The sequence below is a fragment of the Poromitra crassiceps genome, assembly GCF_964638095.1.
Source record: "Poromitra crassiceps genome assembly, chromosome: 4".
Lineage (NCBI taxonomy): Eukaryota > Metazoa > Chordata > Actinopteri > Beryciformes > Melamphaidae > Poromitra > Poromitra crassiceps.
This window is the reverse complement of record NC_139626.1, coordinates 26392559-26413271: the sequence shown is the minus strand read 5'-3', so window position 1 is coordinate 26413271 and position 20713 is coordinate 26392559. Positions and strand designations below refer to the sequence as shown.

Genomic DNA, 20713 nt, shown 5'->3' with positions numbered 1-20713 from the left:
AATTGCATTATCACCAAAGTATGGTGAGCTAAAAATATGGCAGCAACAAAGCTAAATCATATCAGTGACACATTTACACAGCAATAGTTTTATACTCTTTCAAGTCCCTTTGTAATTGTAACATTTAGTAAGACCCCCACGGACACCCTATAATGTTTTCTTCAGTTGAGGTTTTCCATCTGTGGTGCTACTTACCAGCGATGGTGGCTGCAGTCTCCTCTGCCAGCAGTCGCTCCTTCTCGTCATGCAGGTTCTCCAGCTCTCTGTGGTGTTTGCGCTGTAGCTCGTCTATCACCTTTTGGTGGGACTCCTCCATGGCGGCAAAGCCCCTCTCGCAGGTGGCCTATGAGACAGGAGGGGGCGACTGTGAGTTCACAGGCCACCCGGACAAGGACCGAAAGGATCTCCTGGCCACGTTGAGCGGTGCAGGAAAAAACCCCGGGCCCCGGAACATAAGCTAGTGCTGACCATCCGTTTCATGACAGCAAAACAACTGGCAAGCTACAGCCTGTTAGCACCGAGCAAGACGAGCTTGTGTGAGTACAAAACGGGTTAAGAGAAATGGCAGAATACACAATACATTGAAGGAATGCGTAGGCAATAAAATAGAGTTGGGGGTAAGAAAGTGATGTGCTGCCATTTCCCCTGCACAGCAAAATCCTTCATCCACTGACTCTTTGCTATATAAACTTCTAGCCACACTCATAGAATGCTTATTACAAACCAATGTCATGTCTGGTTGAATAGTTGCCCGCAGTCTACAGCTATTGTGTAAATCATGATCTGTCTATGAGCCACATCTTTGATGAAATGTAGGGTCAAGCTGAAGCCGTAATAGAGCACCACCGGGATGACGTATTTTTGTAGGCTTATCCAGAAATCGCCGCCATTTAGGTTCTTCAGGGAAAAAAAAGTCTATGGTGTTTTAGAATGTGGATTTCACATAAATGCATAAAATAAGGTCTGTGGTCACAAAGGCTTATGGGAACGCGAATTTGGGTTCAGCAGGATAATCTTCATGAACGTTAATAACTTTTATGCCTTTTGAAGCATTTTCAAAAAACCGCATAAAAAAACTGCATTTACATTCTAAAAGTCGAAAGTTATTCACGTTTGTGAAGATTATCCTGCTGAACCCAAATTTGCATTCCCCGAAACTTTTGACAACCACACAGACCTTATTTTATGCATTTAAGTGAAGTCCCCATTCTAAAACCCCATTCACTTTTTCTCTTACGAACCCGGAAGTAAACTTCCGGACTCATTCCTGTGGAGCTCTATAGGTCTGGTGGGGAAGCTGGGACTGCTGGAATCAAATGTATCTTCAGGAATTTCTGGCAAGCCTGTCTGTGTCAAATGAGCCAAGCTGGCCAAACTTGCACTGACACCTTTGGGTGGTAGAGAGGAGGGTCATCCTGAACAACAGCCTTTTAGGAAAGGCCAGTCACAATGCTATTATAATTACAGTGCACGTTTCCACAAGAGGGGATTTGAATGGCCTTCCGACTAGCCCGAGCTGAAACTTAGTCCTACATCCGTCCTCTATTCACTGCCACTAATCTGAGTACTCAGTCAACGGTGCTGCCCTGGCCAGCGTTCCCTCACTCTACCTCTACCTCAATCCAACTGTAGCCAAAGAGGGGAAATGTAGGCCTAGTCTGTTTTCACAGGGATCAAAACCCTGAGAGCTCCCAGTGGCCCGGGAACCTACTGTGAGAGTGAACTAGCCAGTTGGATATGTAGAAACGTCCTGCTCTGACATCAGAGAAACAAGCACCTGCAGTTTATTTAGATAGGTTAGACTGTGTATCTAGTGTGGAAAGACTCATGTCATCTATAGTGTAAAAACTCATATCGTCTAGTGTAAAGACTCATATCCTCTATAGTGTAAAGACTCATATCCTCTATAGTGTAAAGACTCATATCCTCTATAGTGTAAATACTCATATCCTCTAGTGTAAATACTCATATCCTCTATAGTGTAAATACTCATATCATCTATAGTGTAAAGACTCATATTCTCTATAGTGTAAATTCTCATATCCTCTATAGTGTAAAGACTCATATCCTCTATAGTGTAAAGACTCATATCCTCTATAGTGTAAATACTCATATCCTCTAGTGTAAATACTCATATCCTCTATAGTGTAAATACTCATATCTATAGTGTAAAGACTCATATTCTCTATAGTGTAAATACTCATATCCTCTATAGTGTAAATACTCATATCCTCTAGTGTAAAGACTCATATCCTCTAGTGTAAAGACTCATATCCTCTATAGTGTAAATACTCATATCATCTATAGTGTAAAGACTCATATCCTCTATAGTGTAAATACTCATATGCTCTATAGTGTAAAGACTCATATCCTCTATAGTGTAAATACTCATATCCTCTATAGTGTAAATGGTAAAGACTCATATCCTTTAGTGTAAATACTCATATCCTCTATAGTGTAAAGACTCATATTAGGGATGCACGATATATCGGCAATCATATTGGTATCGGCCGATGTTAGTCATTTTTTAACATATCGGCATCGGTCAGATGTTGCAATGTTAATATCGGTTATCATTATCAGCCAAATTCTTCACATTGATATTAAATAATGCAGTAAATCTATGATTTATGGGCTTTTCCAAAGGCTTTGCAAATAAAGAAATGCATAACTTTTTCAAATTCAGTGTTAACATGTGTTTTTCAGTATGTACAAAATGTGATGATCATAAAAATGTGGTTTTATACAGATCATATCGACATCGGTAAATATCGGTTATCGGCCATAACAGCAATGTTAATATCGGTTATTGGCATCGGCCAAAATTTTCATATCGGTGCATCCCTAACTCATATCCTCTATAGTGTAAAGACTCATCCTCTATAGTGTAAAGACTCTATCCTCTATAGTGTAAAAACTCATATCCTCTATAGTGTAAAGACTCATATCCTCTATAGTCTAATGGGACGGCTTCAAACCACTACTCCGACATCCCAGACTATTTAGGTGGATTATAATGGAGTGGAGGGTAATTAAGTGCAACGTTTAAGACGTGCTGAATATTTGACCCTTTAACACGGTTTTCAAGAATGGACTATTGGCAACAATCAATGTTCAAAAATAATTTAAAGAGAGTATTAGGAGTATGAATCCTGGCCCATTACACTTGGCATTTAAATATCCAGATTGTATCTACTAGATATGACTTAGCTATTACACTTTAGATACACCCCAGGCAATAGCTGATTAAAAGATTTCATGCAGCTGCTGTGGTTATGCAACTTCAGTTTTATCAAAACAAATTGAGAGCTGACATCTATCAGATCTATCTCCAGCTATCTATCTATCAGATCTATCTCTATCTATCCATCTATCTATCTATCTATCTGGACATCTAGATCAATTTGCTCCCCAAGAATAAGTAGCCTAATACAATTGCATACGTTTCCATGTTCACACCTTAGTTAGTTTAAAGTGAAGTTTGTTTTTAAGTTGATCAGAGTTGCTTCATGTGCCCTTCATATCTGTGTGCCGTTTATTTCAGTGATTATAGTTTTATGTGCTTAGAGATCTAACTGCATTCACACTTTGTTGTTAATGTGGCCAAAATGCATCTCCCATAGGTGCTTTGGGTGATCAGATCTTCAATGCATCTTGGGTACATTTATATCTGGATTGTATACATTTTGCTATACAATCCTCAGGATGAATCCAATGCCAGGTGTAAAGGGGGTCACAGATGAGATCACTTACATTGTGATTCAAATGAACTCAACTAACCTACACTGATAGTGTAATACAAATAGGACTAGAATAAACAAACCCACGTTATCTCTCTTAACAACAATGAATTTGCATCAGTATGCACAAAATAAGAATGAATCATTATGCAATATGCGATAAGAAAATAAAATGTTGAATGTTGAATCTAACTAGAACTTTATCAGACAGCGCTTTATGTTCAGTTGAAATGTTACGCCATACATTGTTAATCAGAGAAAAAGGAGGAAAATTAAACAGTAAGTCAGTAGAAACAGCCAAAGGAAAAGAGATCAGACCTATACAAATTAAGCTCATTAAACTGAATTGATAACAATTTTGGTTCTAAATACATAGATGCTTGGTAGAGCTGCAATGATTAATCGATCGACAGAAAAATAATCGATAAACTATTTTGATAATCGATTCATTGTTTTGAGTAATTGTTTTAAGAGAAAAATTGTCAAATTCTCAGATTCCAGCTTCCTAAATGTGATTATTTTCTGGTTTCTCTCTCCTCTATGACAGTAAACTGAATGTCTTTGGGTTGTGGACAAAACAAGACATTTGGGCTTTGGGAAACTTAATCAAGAAATTAATCAACAGATTAATCGATAATGAAAATAATCGTTAGTTGCAGCCCTAATGCTTGGAAAATGTTAAAAAGGGTCAACTCGCCCTTAGCACTTTGGAACTATCGCACCATGGCCGAGTAAAAGGGAAACATTAAAAAGCACATTGAAGTAACAGCAGAGGAACTCATTTCACAAGGGTTTATATACGTATATACAGTAGATTCAAATGACTTGTAGTAGTGAAAGAATCTGATAGGTTTTGTTAAAATGTTTACACAGCTAACTTTACGGTTACTGTAGATTCTATAATTGATGCTGATGAAAAGTCAATTAAAATGGGTTCCTCGGTACACGACTACAGCAGCGTCAACAATCACATGCACTTAAAAGGAGGTTAGTCATCATGCAACACTGAAGAAAACTGGATTACAGAACAGAGAGCGGGAATGGGGTGAGCGAGGTTAGGAAGGCAAGTAAGGGGTTGGGGAAGGAAGAGGATCTGGGAATGCCACAAAAGGAACACAAGGCATCACGGATGGAGGATGGCAAGGACAAGGAGCGCTTCCACCTTCAGATTTTCCAGGTCTTTCTCGTATTTCAGCCGCAGAGTCGTGGCGTCGCCCTGCTCTTCGCGCCGCCTCATCTCTCCGGTCATGATTGAGACTTGGGCCACCAGATCTTGAATGCGCTCCTTGAGGTCGGACGGATGCGTTGGTCTGTCCTCGACCTCGTCCGCAGAGTTCCCGTCTGGGTGCACCGGAGTCACAACTCTCCCCAGCTCTTCCATCTGCCGGTCAAAGTTCTGCGTGAGAACAGTCCTTTCCATCTCGTGCTTCCTCTTCAGGTTCTCCATGCAGATAGTCAGTGAGTCCATCTCTTTCACGTTTTCTTCTGAACGGAGGCGCAGTGTCTCACCGGCCTTGGCAAGTTCCTGCCTCAGCTTTTCAGCTTCCAGCTCGTAGACGTCTTTGACCTCTCGCAGCTCCTTCCTGTGCTTGGCTATCATGTCCTGAAGCTCAATGGTTTTATCCAATGAGTCTATGGGCTCTCCTTCAAACTGAATGAAAGTTTGTGGCCCTGTGTCATTTCTCAGTGGTGCTTCACATAGTCGATTCTGAAGATCTGCCAGTTTGGACTGGAGATCTCTGGTAAATTCTCTCAATTTAGGACAGTTTACACAATCCGAGCTACCAATCTGAATGTCTGCCTGATTTTGATGTAGTTCTTTTTCATGTTGGAATTTCAGCCGAATGATGACATAAGACACATAAGCTTCTCTAAGGGCATCAAGTAGATATTCAGAAGCCCGTTTCTGCTCACTGCCAGGATCAAAGCTTGCTAGAGCCAAGGACAGGAGCTTGTCATGTTTTGACAACTTCAGAGTGGAGGCAATTTTCTTCAAAGAGCATATCTTTACTTCCAAGGTTTCTGTTAAATCTTTTAGAATGAGAATATTTGTTTCATTATCAAGCCAGCTATACATATTTGAAAGGCCTGGCTCTGTCATTGCCACCTCGCTATCAACTTCAATTTGTGCTTGTGGATGAATCCTACTAATCAAAACCATCATGCTCTTCTCTGCCATCATGCGTTCTGTCACACGCCGCTCACAACTCCCTCCCTCATTTTCCTGCGGCCTCATTTCAAAAGTACTCAGCAGCTGGCTCCAGAACTCTCCCTCTAATACCATCCTCTTCATGTCTTTTTGACTCACACAGAAAGGCTCCTCTTTAGAAGAACCAAGACAATCTGTGACAAGTAAAGTGCTTTTTAAATCACTGAGCATTTTCTCTGCATTAACATCTACCTTTGCTAACATCTCTAATACCTGATTAAGCGCCTCAGACTTCCTCTCAATCTCTTCTACTACTTGCTCAATACATCCATCAGCGACCTGCTTCTCACCTGCCTGAATCAACTCTTCACTAACGTGCGCTGCCTTTTCAGCTCGACCCGCTTTCATTACTACCCCTAACCTCTCTCGCAACATCCTTATTTCGTCTTCTGCTTCTTTTAGTTTCTGACTACTGGCTCTCTCTGATTCCTGGCTTTGTTTGATTTGCTCATTGTTCTGGGCTTCAAGTTCAATACAGCGCTGCTCTGCAGACTGGAGGTTTGCCTCTCTCTCAACTAGCTTTGCCTCTGAGGCTTCAAGGAGCTCTTTGAGTTGCTCTTTCTCCAGTTGCGACTCATCGTCCTCATAAGATGCCACTTGGAATCCCAGACCTTTCAGTGTGGCTTCTTTCAAGTGCAGTTTCTTCTCCGTATCCTTTAGGGAGTTCCCAAGCTCCTCCAAGGTCACCAGAGCTTCGTGAAGTCTCAGGGATTTCTCATTCAGCTCCATCTCATAATACTCTCTGTCAATGGCATTTGCCTGGTTCTCAGCCAATTCAGCCTTTAATCTGTTCAGCTCCTCCATGATGAGATGGTGCTGTTTGCAACCTTGCAAGTCGATCAGCTCGGCTTTCAGTCTGTCTATTTCTCTGTCAGCCTCAGTCAGCTGGTTCACTATCTCTTGACATCGTTGGTTCAATGCCCCATTTTCACTGGTTAACAGCTCAACTCTCTGGGAGAGTATTCCAACAGTCATCTCATTTGCTTCTGAATGGTTTTCAATTTTTGAGAGAGGGCCATAAGGATTTTTTAGGCTTTCAACATTTTGCTTCTGAACCTTCCCGACCATGTCCTCCATGGTTAAGAGACGGGCTTCATAGTCACGGATGCTTTCGCCTGCCCTGGCTAAGCCCTTTTTTATGGTTTCATTTTCTAGCTCCTGTTGACATTTCCACGTCTCCAAGAGCTTCCGAAATTGACTTTTTTCTGCCATCTCCTGGCTGCAGCTATGTGATCGCAGCAATTTCATCAGCCCCTTAAGAGTCAGAGGTTTACCAGTCAACAAGTCCTCTAGTTCTTGAATGCGCTCTGTGCTATCCTGGAGCAAGAAGCTAACTGTCTTTTGGATAGGTTCTGGGGGAGGGCTTTCCGGAATGGATGTTTTTTGGGGTTCGGAAAAGTACGACTCCTTGATGGAGAGGGGAGAAAGTGAGAGGCCAAGCTGCGCCTGCATATTGCGCTTTTTCAGCTCTTGCAGCTTCAGCAGCTCTTTGGTCTCCTGGTACTTCTTTGTTAAGCTCTGTGCTTGAGGACTAACCAGTTCTGGCCTCTTCGTCTGGGGCGTCACATCGGCCTCCAGACCCAAAGGCTGCTCCAGCTTGGAAAAGGGGACCAGACATTTGGTTAACACACACAAGCTTGCTAATAGTTTTCAGCGTCATCTCCCAATCATTTCCCCCCACAATTTTCTCAAAAAGTGACATTGCATTTAACATCCCCACATGATAATGTCAAATTATATACCGTAAATTAATTTAATGATTCAAAACATTATCATTCAACTCTTTGTAGGCCTAAATGGTATGAATTAAAAGCACAGGAAAGATTCAATGGCCAAGGTTAGTTAATCATGACAGAGCATGCACATTAAATGGTTAAGAGTTATTTCATGACGTAAGTAATGCAATATTAGTTTCAGCTGGATGGTTTACTTGGGGATGGGAGGCATACCATGTCCTACAAACACGTTTTGTTCCAAGCTCATGTCTTGCAGCAAACAGATCTTTTTCTTCAGTAGAGATGTTGAATTGTGTGCGTCCAACTTAAGTGTAATGTTCAAACATTTTTCACATTTCTATATGGCTTAGTGCACTGAAATGTAATATTTCTACACCAAAAAGCAACACAAAAATGGCATACTGTATATTCCTAAGAATCACAGGAATATCTAACATAAATTCAGCTAATGGAAAAGTTCTGAGAATGTAATCCATCTACAAAACTACCCATTCAGCTTTACTCTAACAAACCCATCCATACATCCACACACAAATAGAGGAATACATTCAACAAAACTCATCTAAGCCATGACATAGCTATCAATATTTGTTAAAAGAAAAACAATGGATGGTCTACATAGTAGTTAATAGAAGATGGGAATCTGACTTCCATGCAAATAATTAGAAAACAAGCCAAGAGGTTATTCTACATTCATTTCATCCAAACATTTCAACAGCTAAAGGTATTATTTCATTAACAGCAGCAGCATCCACGGCACTGGAAATCAGACTTATTTGGTCCGTAATCAACTGATTATTCGATATATCACTGCTAGCATGAGTTCATGACTTCTATTCACCTTATGTTCGAACATGAGGGTCAGCCAATTACTTCCGATTGTGTTTCCACTTCCTGTGGCAGTACAGTACTTATATTGTGTTCGTCCTGTTATCGGCCTAGAATCATCTGCCACTCAATGTGAAATTGCAGCCCGTTCTCACTCTGACGGCTTCCAGTGAGCCAGACTAGGTTTGGCCAGGTAAAATAACCGGCGTTTTGAACAGGAAGTCATTAACTAGGGATGTCAACGGTTAACCGTTAATCGATTAACCGTCGCTAACGTCGTTGTTCGGTTATTGCTGTCGGTCTATGAGTTAATATTTAAAAAAAAAAAAAAAAAAAAAAAAAAAAATTGTCTATTTACTCAATGAGCTCATGCCCAAACAAGGCGTGTCTATTTAGATGCTGAAATGTTAAGGCTTTTTGTGTTAGAAATTCTAACACAAAAAGAATTTGTGTTTAAATGTTGATGCTTTTTGTTAATGCTTTTTGTGTTAGAAATTCTAACACAAAAAGCATGAACATTTCAGCATCTAAATAGACACGCCTTGTTTGGGCATGAGCTCATTGAGTAAATAGACAAAAAAAAAAAAAAAAAAAAAAAAAAAAAAAGTTTTTTTTTTTTTTTTTAATATTAAAAAATTATGAATTAACCGATAGGTTAATCGATTATTAGCGTCGGTTAATCGAAAGTGAAATTAACCGAAAATTGACATCCCTATCATTAACGCAACCGTGTCAAGTAGGGCTGGGCGATATGCCCTCTAAAGGATATCGCAATGTTTTTCGGCTATATCGCGATACACGATATATATCTCAATATTTTTGAAATCTCTCATAAATGCTCAATTTAACCCTTCAGGGTTCATACACATTTTGACCAATGGATTTCCATGACTTTTCCATAAGTTCTTAACCTGTATTTTATGCACACCTGGGGTAAAAAAGAAGAAGAAAGAAAGGGCAGATGTAGTGAGCAAAGATGGATGATTTAATATTCCATAGCTCTGACCTAAGCAAATCTGACATCACTGTGAACACAAACAACACTTCTGATATAATATGATTGTTTTAGTAAAGTGTATCACTCAATAGTCAATACAAAAAATAATGGCTTTTATAGAACCGAAAGCCTAGCTGCTTAGTCTGCAGATAAAACATAAAAAAAAAATTTTTTAGACTCTTATTGGCATGACGGCAACATATAAGCGGTCTGAATTTTGCATTGGGGCCAGTTCTATAGTGAGGCATGGAAAGCCTCACTATACGCCATCATATCTGTGTCGTTTCACTTTTGACTGAAAAATTATGCCTCTAGTCTAGATTAAAGAAAATACACGTATGTGATGTTGACTTTTATGTAGGCTAAATGTGAGCATTCGTTTTCCTTATAGATCATGACTGCCCTGCAGCTAGCTACGTTAGCTTCACGTTACCTTGCATGTAATGTTAGCGTTAGTTGCTTTTGGAGACACAAACCCTGGACGTTTCATTTTGAGTAATGCATGAGGTTCTCTATGGTTTACGCCAGCTCTGGGAGTATGAAGTGCTTTAAATGCGGGGATTTTGGTCACAACAAGCTTGTGGACCGCTGCCTGCAACTAGGTAGCCTAACCAGCTAGCTAACGTTAGCCCCGACCACAACAGCTAACGTTAACGCCAAACAAATCTGCTGCCTCCTCCCCACGTTTGGTTTAGCCTAACGCCAGCTCAGACTTTCCCCTAATCTCAGAAACCTTGTGGGACATGTATTGCAAATTGCAATAGTGGTTGTTTTGTTATAATTTGAAACTGTCAACAGCCACACTGGATGCACATGTTTCGCCAGCTGCTTGGATTGGTGGGGACGCGTGATTTCGAATCGCACATAGGTTAAGGACGGGTGTGTCTGACGCGGTTTGGCGCATTTGACGTATCCATGTGATTCCCCCTCCCTTCCTGAGTGTGACAGAGCTCTCCCTTGAGAGGGAGAGCTGACAAGAGGAAACGTGAAGCGAGTCATGCCGGCGGCTTAAGTTATAAACAATGCGTGACAATTATACTCGAATGTTCGCGATATAGTCATTTCTACATCTCACGTGGCACAAGCCGCGATACATCGAGTATATTCGATATATAGCGCAGCCCTAGTGTCAAGTGGGCGGGGCTACATAAGGTGAATACAATACAACACGGACCTGTCAAACAGAAAAAGAGATTCACTAGTAGAAGCCAAAGTAGTAACTCACTGCTTTTCTTCACATGCAACGTACTCATGCAAAGGCACATATCTGTAGCCGTTTGAAGCTTTGATGTCAGTTGTTTGATGTTTTCTTACCATAAAGTACAACATGCAAAGGATGTTACAAAATGGAGGGAAAATACTGCTCAGTTGTGAACATAGGCCTAAACAACAGGACGTCCTATGATAGTACAGAACTGTGCACACAGAGCTGAGTGCAGAGGCTTGTAATCTGGTGACTCACCGGAGATATGTAACCTGTCCGGGTGTCCTGCTCTCTCTCCAGAGCCGTCCTCAGTTGGAGCTCCAGCTCCTGCTTGTGCTGGCTGGAGTCGACAAGCTGCTTGTGACAGCTCTCCAACTGTGCCTTCAGGTCTTCTACCTAGAGGAGTGGCAGGCAATGTAGAAGGTTAGCAACAGAAAAGGAGTCTTAAAGGGATAGGCCAATGTTTTGAGAGATTCGCCTATTTGCCCATACATAAACAAGATAAACAATGGTTTTACCGTCACTCAGTGCAGTACACTGTGAGGTACAGCCCTCCAGTTAGTTAGATTAGCAAATGAATGGGAGTTAACGGTACAGCTACCTATCCCCGTTCAGTCGCCCAAAATACACAATTCCAACCAGCGCCAGAAACACTCACATGTACATGTTGTGACTCGTGTACTCACCACGTGACGCGATGAAATAATAATCCAACGTTACTGGAAACGGCCATTTTCAAAGTAAATCCACACACCCAGAAATAAGAAAGATTAAACAAACTAACCAAGAGTAACTGAAGTTACTTCTTCATTTGCCATGAGGCGCATGCGCTGTGTGCAGTGTGCATGCGCTGTGTGCAGTGTGCATGCACTGTGTGCAGTGTGCATGCGCTGTACTGACGATTGCACACAGCGCATGCGCGCCTCATGGCAAATGAGGAAGTAACTTCGGTTATACTCTGTTAGTTCATGGCAGCCATGTTTGGAAAGTCGTTGCGGCTATCTATTTACCTTCGAAAATGACCGTTTCTCTGCATTTTGGATTCATATTTCATCAAGTGGTGAGTACACGAGTCACAACATGTACATAGAGCTTTTTGGCGCTATTGGAATGTGTGTTTTCGGTGACTTGAAGGGGGGTATGGAGCTCTACCGTTTACTCCCATTCATTTGCGAATCTAACTGGAGGGCTGTAGCTCACAGTGTACCTCACAGTGTACTGCAGGGCTGTACCTCACAGTGTACTGCACGGAGAGTGATGATGAAGGCATTGTTTATCTTGTTTATGTATGGGCAATATGGCAAATAGGTGAATCAGATCTCTCAAAAAGTTGGCCTATCCCTTTAAGGCGAGAACACATGCAGCTGATTAGTGGGCGTCGGCCATGTCTGGGCATCTTTCGCTCTAGTATTTGCAGTGATTGGCTCTAGTCGGCCACTTTTCCGGCATTGGGCAGTCGGTGAGAGAAATCACAGATTGGCTGGTCAGGGGCAGATAAATCACTGATTGGCTGGTCAGGGTTAGAGAAATCACAGATTGGCTGGTCAGGGGTAGAGAAATCACTGATTGGCTGGTCAGGGTTAGAGAAATCACAGATTGGCTGGTCAGGGGCAGATAATCACTGATTGGCTGGTCAGGGGTAGAGAAATCACACATTGGCTGGTGAGGGGTAGAGAAATCACAGATTGGCTGGTCAGGGGTAGAGAAATCACAGATTGGATGGTCAGGGGCAGAGAAATCATAGATTGGCTGGTCAGGGGCAGATAAATCACTGATTGGCTGGTCAGGGGTAGAGAAATCACTGATTGGCTGGTCAGGGGTAGAGAAATCACTGATTGGCTGGTCAGGGGCAGATAAATCACTGATTGGCTGCTCAGGGGTAGAGAAATCACTGATTGGCTGGTCAGGGGTAGAGAAATCACTGATTGGCTGGTCAGGGGCAGAGAAATCACTGATTGGCTGGTGGTCAGGGGTAGAGAAATCACTGATTGGCTGGTCAGGGGTAGATAAATCACTGATTGGCTGGTCAGGGGTAGAGAAATCACTGATTGGCTGGTCAGGGGCAGAGAAATCACTGATTGGCTGGTGGTCAGGGGCAGAGAAATCACTGATTGGCTGGTCAGGAGTATAGAAATCACTGATTGGCTGGTCAGGGGCAGAGAAATCACTGATTGGCTGGTCAGGAGTAGAGAAATCACTGATTGGCTGGTCAGGGGCAGAGAAATCACTGATTGGCTGGTCAGGGGTAGAGAAATCACTGATTGGCTGGTCAGGGGTAGATAAATCACTGATTGGCTGGTCAGGGGCAGAGAAATCACTGATTGGCTGGTCAGGGGTAGAGAAATCACTGATTGGCTGGGCAGGGGTAGCGAAGCAGCAGGAGAAGAAGAGAGCGCGCGCACAAAACGCTCTGCTCATTTTTCAACTTGATCTCATCTGATAATTCCCATATAGGGATATTTTCATGAAGTGCCTCCTTGGCCCTTTGGGAAAGTCCCTTGAGCCTCTCGCTGCATGATATCACCCATCTTAGTGCAGTTTCTCCTGATTTTTCACCTCTGCCTCTTCCTTTACAAGCAAAAGACCAAACAAGGGATGACATACGCCAGTGCCATTTGCAACTTTTTATCAGACATATTCTGGATTAGAAGCAGCTATAATACAAAACCGTTTAAGTGCTGAGTGGAGGCAAACTCTACGTTTCATGAATCAGGTCTCATGCAGGCACAAAACGTACCTGCCGACCTGCCCGTCGGCTGTAGTCTTTGCGAACTGACTCGAGTGAGTTCTCGCACGAGATTATCACATACAATACTGACCGGGGCCCGTTCTATTTGCCGGTTTGACCCTTCTAGACATGACTCAAAAAAACAGTTAATCTGTTTCTAAACATGAGGAAAAGCTCTGCGTGGTTTGGCCGAAGGGTGGCGCACGGCTGAGCAGAGGGGGCGGCGGTGCGGGGGGGTTGTTATTGCTTCTGCAATATTTCTTCACACGTACTCGGCAATGCAGAAAAGACTGTTTCACTGTGTGCGTTACATGTGTTCCAGTGTGAGTTTCACTGTGTGCGTTACATGTGTTCCAGCGTGAGTTTCACTGTGTGCGTTACATGTGCTCCAGCGTGAGTTTCACTGTGTGCGTTACATGTGTTCCAGCGTGAGTTTCACTGTGTGCGTTACATGTGCTCCAGCGTGAGTTTCACTGTGTGCGTTACATGTGTTCCAGTGTGAGTTTCACTGTGTGCGTCACATGTGTTCCAGCATGAGTTTCACTGTGTGCGTTACATGTGTTCCAGTGTGAATTTCACTGTGTGCGTTACATGTGTTCCAGTGTGAGTTTCACTGTGTGCGTTACATGTGTTCCAGCGTGAGTTTCACTGTGTGCGTTACATGTGCTCCAGCGTGAGTTTCACTGTGTGCGTTACATGTGTTCCAGCGTGAGTTTCACTGTGTGCGTTACATGTGCTCCAGCGTGAGTTTCACTGTGTGCGTTACATGTGTTCCAGCGTGAGTTTCACTGTGTGCGTTACATGTGTTCCAGTGTGAGTTTCACTGTGTGCGTCACATGTGTTCCAGCATGAGTTTCACTGTGTGCGTTACATGTGTTCCAGTGTGAATTTCACTGTGTGCGTTACATGTGTTCCAGTGTGAGTTTCACTGTGTGCGTTACATGTGCTCCAGCGTGAAACTTTGTTCGATTAATTAATATACGTGAACGTCAATAACGGGCACTCATCACCCAATAGCCTAATCCGCAGTATCAACTCCTTGTTAAATTTTCAAACTGGCAGATGGAGGAAATGAAACGACTCGACTTTTAGGCTACTTGTTATTCACCAGTTTGGCTCTCTTCCAAATAATCCAGCCACGTAACTACGTCCGTTCATGAAATTATTAAATAGCACGGGGACATTAATGGTTTGTATGTACCATTTAATCACCCGCCTGCCCACCACGGCACCGGAGCTGAGCTGCCACCTGCTAAACTAGAGCCGCTCTGCCAGCCATGTGCATGTTGCACTAGGTGCTGGGGTGGATATGATCCGCTCTCATGGGAGAGCGCTCACAACAGAGACATGGTGCTAAACATGCAGCCCATTCGAGTAAGGTCTGGTTCTGATCAGGAGTTCACTGCGTGTTTAGAAACAGATATAGGCTGCAACCCTTACGACAACGGGGCTCTTTTTCACGAAATTAAACAAGAAAAAGTTGGTTCTTAATGGTTCATCAAGGCTCTCATAGATGTAGACGCGTGTAGATGCCTGCCTCCCTCCGAGGAGAAAGCGAGGAGGGAGGAGGTGTGTGTCTTCCCAGGCTGTGTATGACAGAGCTTCAATGAGGAGCACAAAACCAAGCCCCAGCCTACACGAGCCCGGATTCTTTATTTAAAAACCAAGCCCCAGCCTACACGAGCCCGGATTATTTATTTAAAAACCAAGCCCCAGCCTACACGAGCCCGGATTATTTATTTAAAAACCAAGCCCGATCCGGCCAATACCCGACGTCGGGTCCCGTCAGATTCGGGTCGGGGCGTAGACCTCTAATGCTGGGCAAACTTACCCCTTTCTTGTAACTCTCCAATAGTTTCTCCAGCTCTGCAGTCTCCCTGGGGTGCATTGGTGAAGGCAGGGGCACCCTCCTCTCGTCCCGTATGGGTGTCTGCTCCACCTGTTGCCAGTGCTGCTCAATCACCTCCTCCACTCTTTGCTGCCTCTCCAAAGATACGGTAGCTCCTGAATCATCAGGCCCCGTGTGTCCATCTCCCTCTCCACTATCATAGTCCATCCTCCCTGCCTGGACGGCAGTCGGAGGCTCCGCCGATGAGCTGGCCACAGACTCATATCTCCTCCGCCTCTCCTCCCGTCTCCTACTTCGCTCCAGGTGTCCCGGGTCTGCCTGCATGCCCTCTGCCTCCTGGGCCCGTTGCTGAGCCAGAACCTGGGCGATGGGCCTGAACTCAGCCCAGTCAAAGGTCTTAGACCGACCTTCCCTTCTACGTTCGCGTGCCCGGCTCTTTTTGAGGCCGGGAGCGGAATCTCTCTCCACGGATGGGGCCTCGGAAGAAGGAGAGTCCTGTGTCACATCTGGCCTAACCAGACCCTCCAGAGGAGAGAAGGAGCCGTGATCCTCAGTCGAGCTGAAAAGCAGAAAGAAAAGAAGAATAAGAAACTGTTAGGATGACGCTATTCTAAAGTAATACCCATGGTCTGAATCCCACATGATGCTCTTGTGATGACTGAATCCTCAAACATGTTTGAACAGAAATCTGGATTTAAGATTAAATAGTATAGATATTATTGTGCTGACCTCGCGACATCGGGAGCAGTGGAGGGTCTGACGTTCTTCATGACTGCCTGGATCCAGTTCCTACGTATACCTGCCGTCATGGCCGACAGTGTGTGTACTCCCTCCTGGGTCTGTAGATTTAGAAGCACCATGAGATATAATGGTCAAGGCTAAATGGGGAAGACATGCACTTTTTCATATGCTAAAATCAGAGCCCAAAGAAGTCATTCAGCAAGAAAATCTGTACTTTAGATGATAATGCCTCTTACGTGTATTTGGAAACCATAGTTGCGTTGAGCCTGGTATTCAGTTACATTGTAGCAACTAGACAGGTCAATTTCACCATCCAGGTCAGAAGCCTGTGGTACAGTAGTACAAAACAATGTAGCAAGTAGACAGGTCAATTTCACCATCCAGGTCAGGTACAGTAGTACAAAACAAATATGACGTGTGAAATGTAACACACACAAAAAGCTAAAAAAAAGAAAATATGCAAAAACATAAAGTGAAAGTGAAGTTGCCATAAAGTGAATGACAGGTCACCTCCTCAGCGATGGAGTCCTTGTAGTATCGCAGGCTGTGATCCGTCAGCACAAACCAATATTTTTTCCACTGCCAAGTGGAGAGGAGAAAGAGTAAGTTGGGTTATACAAAGTTCAAAGGCAGAGTTCTGTCATAGCAATCTATCGCACGCATCTAAAAATAGAGTTCTGTCATAGCAATCTATCGCACGCATCTAAAAATAGCATAGAAGCATCATGTGGAGCGCTGGAAAGCCCATGCGTTATTGGGAAATGAAAAATTAGTCCCAGATATGATCGGATATTCCCTCCAAGTCTGTGAAACCTACTCTAGGATGCGATAGTGTGCAACTGCTAACACTCTCCCTTCCCCATATATGAAATGAAGGATCCATGTCAAACGTCAGGCCCCACCCTGGTCTTTTAACAATTTTCTATTGAAGCTTCTACATCAAAGTCTGGCCAGGTCTCTTTAAATGCCATAGAATGCTACAGACATTCAAAAGTGCGTTAGGTGGACAGCTCAGATGCTGTTTGAACTAGCCACCGACTCCCGTCTTTGATGACTCCATCCCTCCCAATCATGAAGCTACCAATGACATGAAACTGTTTTTTTTAATGTAAATTAAAACATTTGCCGTTTATTTGCCACTCTGTCTCAGTCTGGAGGGTTAGTAATCCAATACCTTCCTTAGCTTCAGATTTGTACTCAAACATCAGCAAACAGAAATGTCATTTTAAGACATTTGGCGGGCAGTTTGGACCTTCCTTCCTGCTCATACAGTACCTGGCCTTGCTCATCCAGCTTCACCATCCAACCTTTCTTGAAGTTCAGCAAATCCGGCTAGAGAGAGGGAAATAAAGTACAGTGAGAAACCATCTCTGAATATATATATATATATATATATATATATATATATATATACAGTATATAAATAAACATCTTGGTGTGTCCACAATGTTTCATCATGCAAGATGACCTCACAGGTACTCAAAATGTAAATACTGTCTCAACCCATTTCATATGACTCATTCACATTGTAGCAGCAGTAGCAGATCAGCACCACTTACCTGAGCTTTTCACAAGGTGACAAAGATCAAAGCAGACCATGTTCGCCCAAAACATAGCAAACAAAACAATGTCTTCCTCTTTTTCTTAATTGTTGTCTTGTCATTGTTCAGGTTAAGATCAGGACAGAGGTTAAGATCAGGACAGACACATGTTGTCATTGGTCAGGTTAAGAGCAGGACAGCCACATGTTGTCATTGGTCAGGTTAAGAGCAGGACAGACACATGTTGTCATTGGTCAGGTTAAGAGCAGGACAGACACATGTTGTCATTGGTCAGGTTAAGAGCAGGACAGACACATGTTGTCATTGGTCAGGTTAAGAGCAGGACAGACACATGTTGTCATTGGTTAGGTTAAGATCAGGACAGACACATGTTGTCATTGGTCAGGTTAAGAGCAGGACAGACACATGCTCAGTCAGTCAGCCGAGAGTAGAAGTGGACCCTACCGATAGATCAGACAAATCAAGCAAAGGATATCAGACCATTCCAATGTGGGCCACTGGCCAGGGGCAACTTGTGCCAGTTTAGCTGCTGCTCTGTGCTACTCTAGAGCAGGGTTTCCCAACCTTTTCTGTGCCAAGGACCGGTAGATACATGGAAAAAAAAGTTGCGGACCGGTTGTCAATTTTAATGGTTTTAGTTACGTATATATTTACTCACCACGTGGCGACAAAGGGTAGATAACAGCCTTTTGTGTTGTACTACTGTATGTAGCCTATACAGTATTTATGTTTTAACTACAAACATAAATAAACGTCAACTTGAAACTATGTTTCAACTACCACACACAGCCTATAATATTATAGCCTATGTTTATTTTTATAATTTTTATTTTTTTTGACCGGCTCGCGGCCCGGTACCGGTCCGCAGCCCGGAGGTTGGGGACCACTGCTCTAGAGTATGCAGATTCCAGTGCTCAGTATTGCTGTACCCTGCTGTGATTCCACACAGTGGGAGAAACACACACACACACACACACACACGTGAACATTGCCCTTATGAAGCAGTGGTAAATTGTGACACACCCACACCGGTCTTCTCCAACAGGCATACAAAAGCGTAATAATAACATACAATGCACAATATGGGTGCAATGAAAACACGCAGGGGCAAAAATCTGAAAACGGAGGTAGCAGGAGGACAACCTGGACAGGAGAGGGAGAAGAGGGGGCTGCACTGCCCCCTGCAGCATGGAGGACTGCCCTACAACATTCACCCACTCACACACCACACCAAGGCCAGAGAAACAATTTTAGTCTTGGAGAGAAAGACACTTTCAACTACAATGGAACCATCAGACCAAGATATTGAGTCTTCTCATGCATTTTCAACTTGGATGGTCAACAGCTCTACCATGTGATACTTTATTGATCCGTATGGGGAAAGTGTCTCCCAAGATTTTCATATCGGTGCATCCCTAGTTAAAAGCCCCTATGTGTACAATATATATCTCAATATATAATTCTCAAATACATTTTGATAGCATAGTATAGTGGCCCTAGAAAAATGGGTTATCGTTGGGAAAATTGGTTAATGTGTTGCTTTCTATGTGTTTATTCTATTTGCCTTTCTCAATCTTTGGTTCTCCCAACTCTGTTACCCACCCAATTTAACCCTAACCCAACTGTTACCTAAATCTAGGCCCACAGCCCTGACAACAACCCAGTGACCTCTCTCAGCACAGCTAAAGACCTGGCACTGATGCCCACCTTGGAGCCTACAGCTTAGCAGAACAGCAGAAGTATTGTCTGAAACACACACACACACACACACACACACACACACACACACACACACACACACACACACACACCTTGAGTAAAGAACGGTTGCTGATTCTTGGGGTTTTCTCTCCATGACTTACTATGATGTTGTGTTGCAGGTGTAACTCACCTAGCTAGCACACAGAGTCCTGCCATTCATTAACAAGAGGGACAACATAGCCTACTGGTTACAGAGACACACACACGCCTCGGTCACCGTGTGAACACATTTTCTCCACAAACACAGCACCCACCACTACAGCCTTGCTTTGTGCGTTAACACTGGGCTCTAAAACAACATGGCTTCGTTTCACATCTTACAGCATCTTTTAAGTCACAAAAGATGATGTCAAGATGAACCCTGATCCCTGGTTAGTCCACAAAAGCAAGAGTAGAGGCTCACCGTCATGACTGACTCTGTGGTCCGTCGGTCCAGGGACTTTGCTCTCCTCAGCGGGGGCAGGGTGGAGGGGAAGTCCAGACCCTGGCCGAGGTCATGCCTCTGCTCCTGGAACAGACAAGCAGACCACATTGTTTTTTATACCCTTGGATGGGAAAATAACTCAGTCACTCTAATGGTCAAACGAAGTGTGAGAGTCAATGAACAGTGGATGACTGCCATGTTTTTTCTTTTTTTTTGCTGTAACGGTCAAACATATGACAGAATCAGTATGACAGTATGTGCACATACTGGCTCGGGTTCGCTTAACTCTCAATATACTCACACACAAAAGAAAAATGTATGCTCAGGCTAAAACAAACAATAACTATAAAAGCGCACTCGGTGGAGTGCAGATCTCCGCCAGGCCCGCGTTTTCCCCCACGCTGATCCATAGATACATGTGTATATACATGTATGCTCAGCTGTTTATATGTGGCTGTATTATGTGTTGCTGGTTGGGTAACACACCGGAATGTTTTGTTAATTATTGAAAGTTGATGTGTCTGATAATCGTATTTGGGATGGTCAATTGTCCTGACACGAAAATGAAATATTCATTCATTCATAGTTATTGTTAATATTGTGCGTAATTGATTAATTAGAAGGTTTATTGATGATGAACTATGCCTCGTCATTCATGTTCATTCAGGGATATTATGATGACAGTGGTTTGGGGGCCCCACTGTAAGATGTCGCATAGGGCCCCAAAAGGGCCAGAAACGGCCCTGGGCAGGGGGAAAACTGAAGCCACTCGCCGTTGACTTGTGAAGTTGTTGGGAGACTTTGACGTTTGAGCCAAATGTGAAGAAATTTGGACAAGGTGTTATTGAGATATGGCGTTCGTGAGGTCACAGTCACCATGACCTTTGACCACCAAAATGTAATCAGTTCATCCTTGAGTCCAAGTGGGCGTTTG

General features: G+C 43.3%; 1 protein-coding gene across 3 annotated transcripts in view; it reads right to left on the bottom strand.

Annotated features, from left to right (window-relative positions):
- LOC310774390 (myosin phosphatase Rho interacting protein) overlaps nt 1-20713 on the bottom strand; it is a 102151-nt gene that overhangs the window by 13868 nt on the left and 67570 nt on the right. For 2 of the 3 annotated variants that reach the window (XM_083634455.1, XM_083634454.1), the window contains exons 9-17: nt 19759-19863; nt 17308-17364; nt 16543-16611; nt 16269-16358; nt 16021-16130; nt 15274-15850; nt 10973-11110; nt 4903-7545; nt 196-343 (exon numbers count right to left, since the gene is read on the bottom strand). In XM_083634455.1, the coding sequence (XP_083490581.1) occupies nt 196-343; nt 4903-7545; nt 10973-11110; nt 15274-15850; nt 16021-16130; nt 16269-16358; nt 16543-16611; nt 17308-17364; nt 19759-19863 (3937 nt within the window). The remainder of the gene's footprint in view (nt 1-195; nt 344-4902; nt 7546-10972; nt 11111-15273; nt 15851-16020; nt 16131-16268; nt 16359-16542; nt 16612-17307; nt 17365-19758; nt 19864-20713) is intronic. The other variant, XM_083634456.1, reaches the window with a different exon arrangement.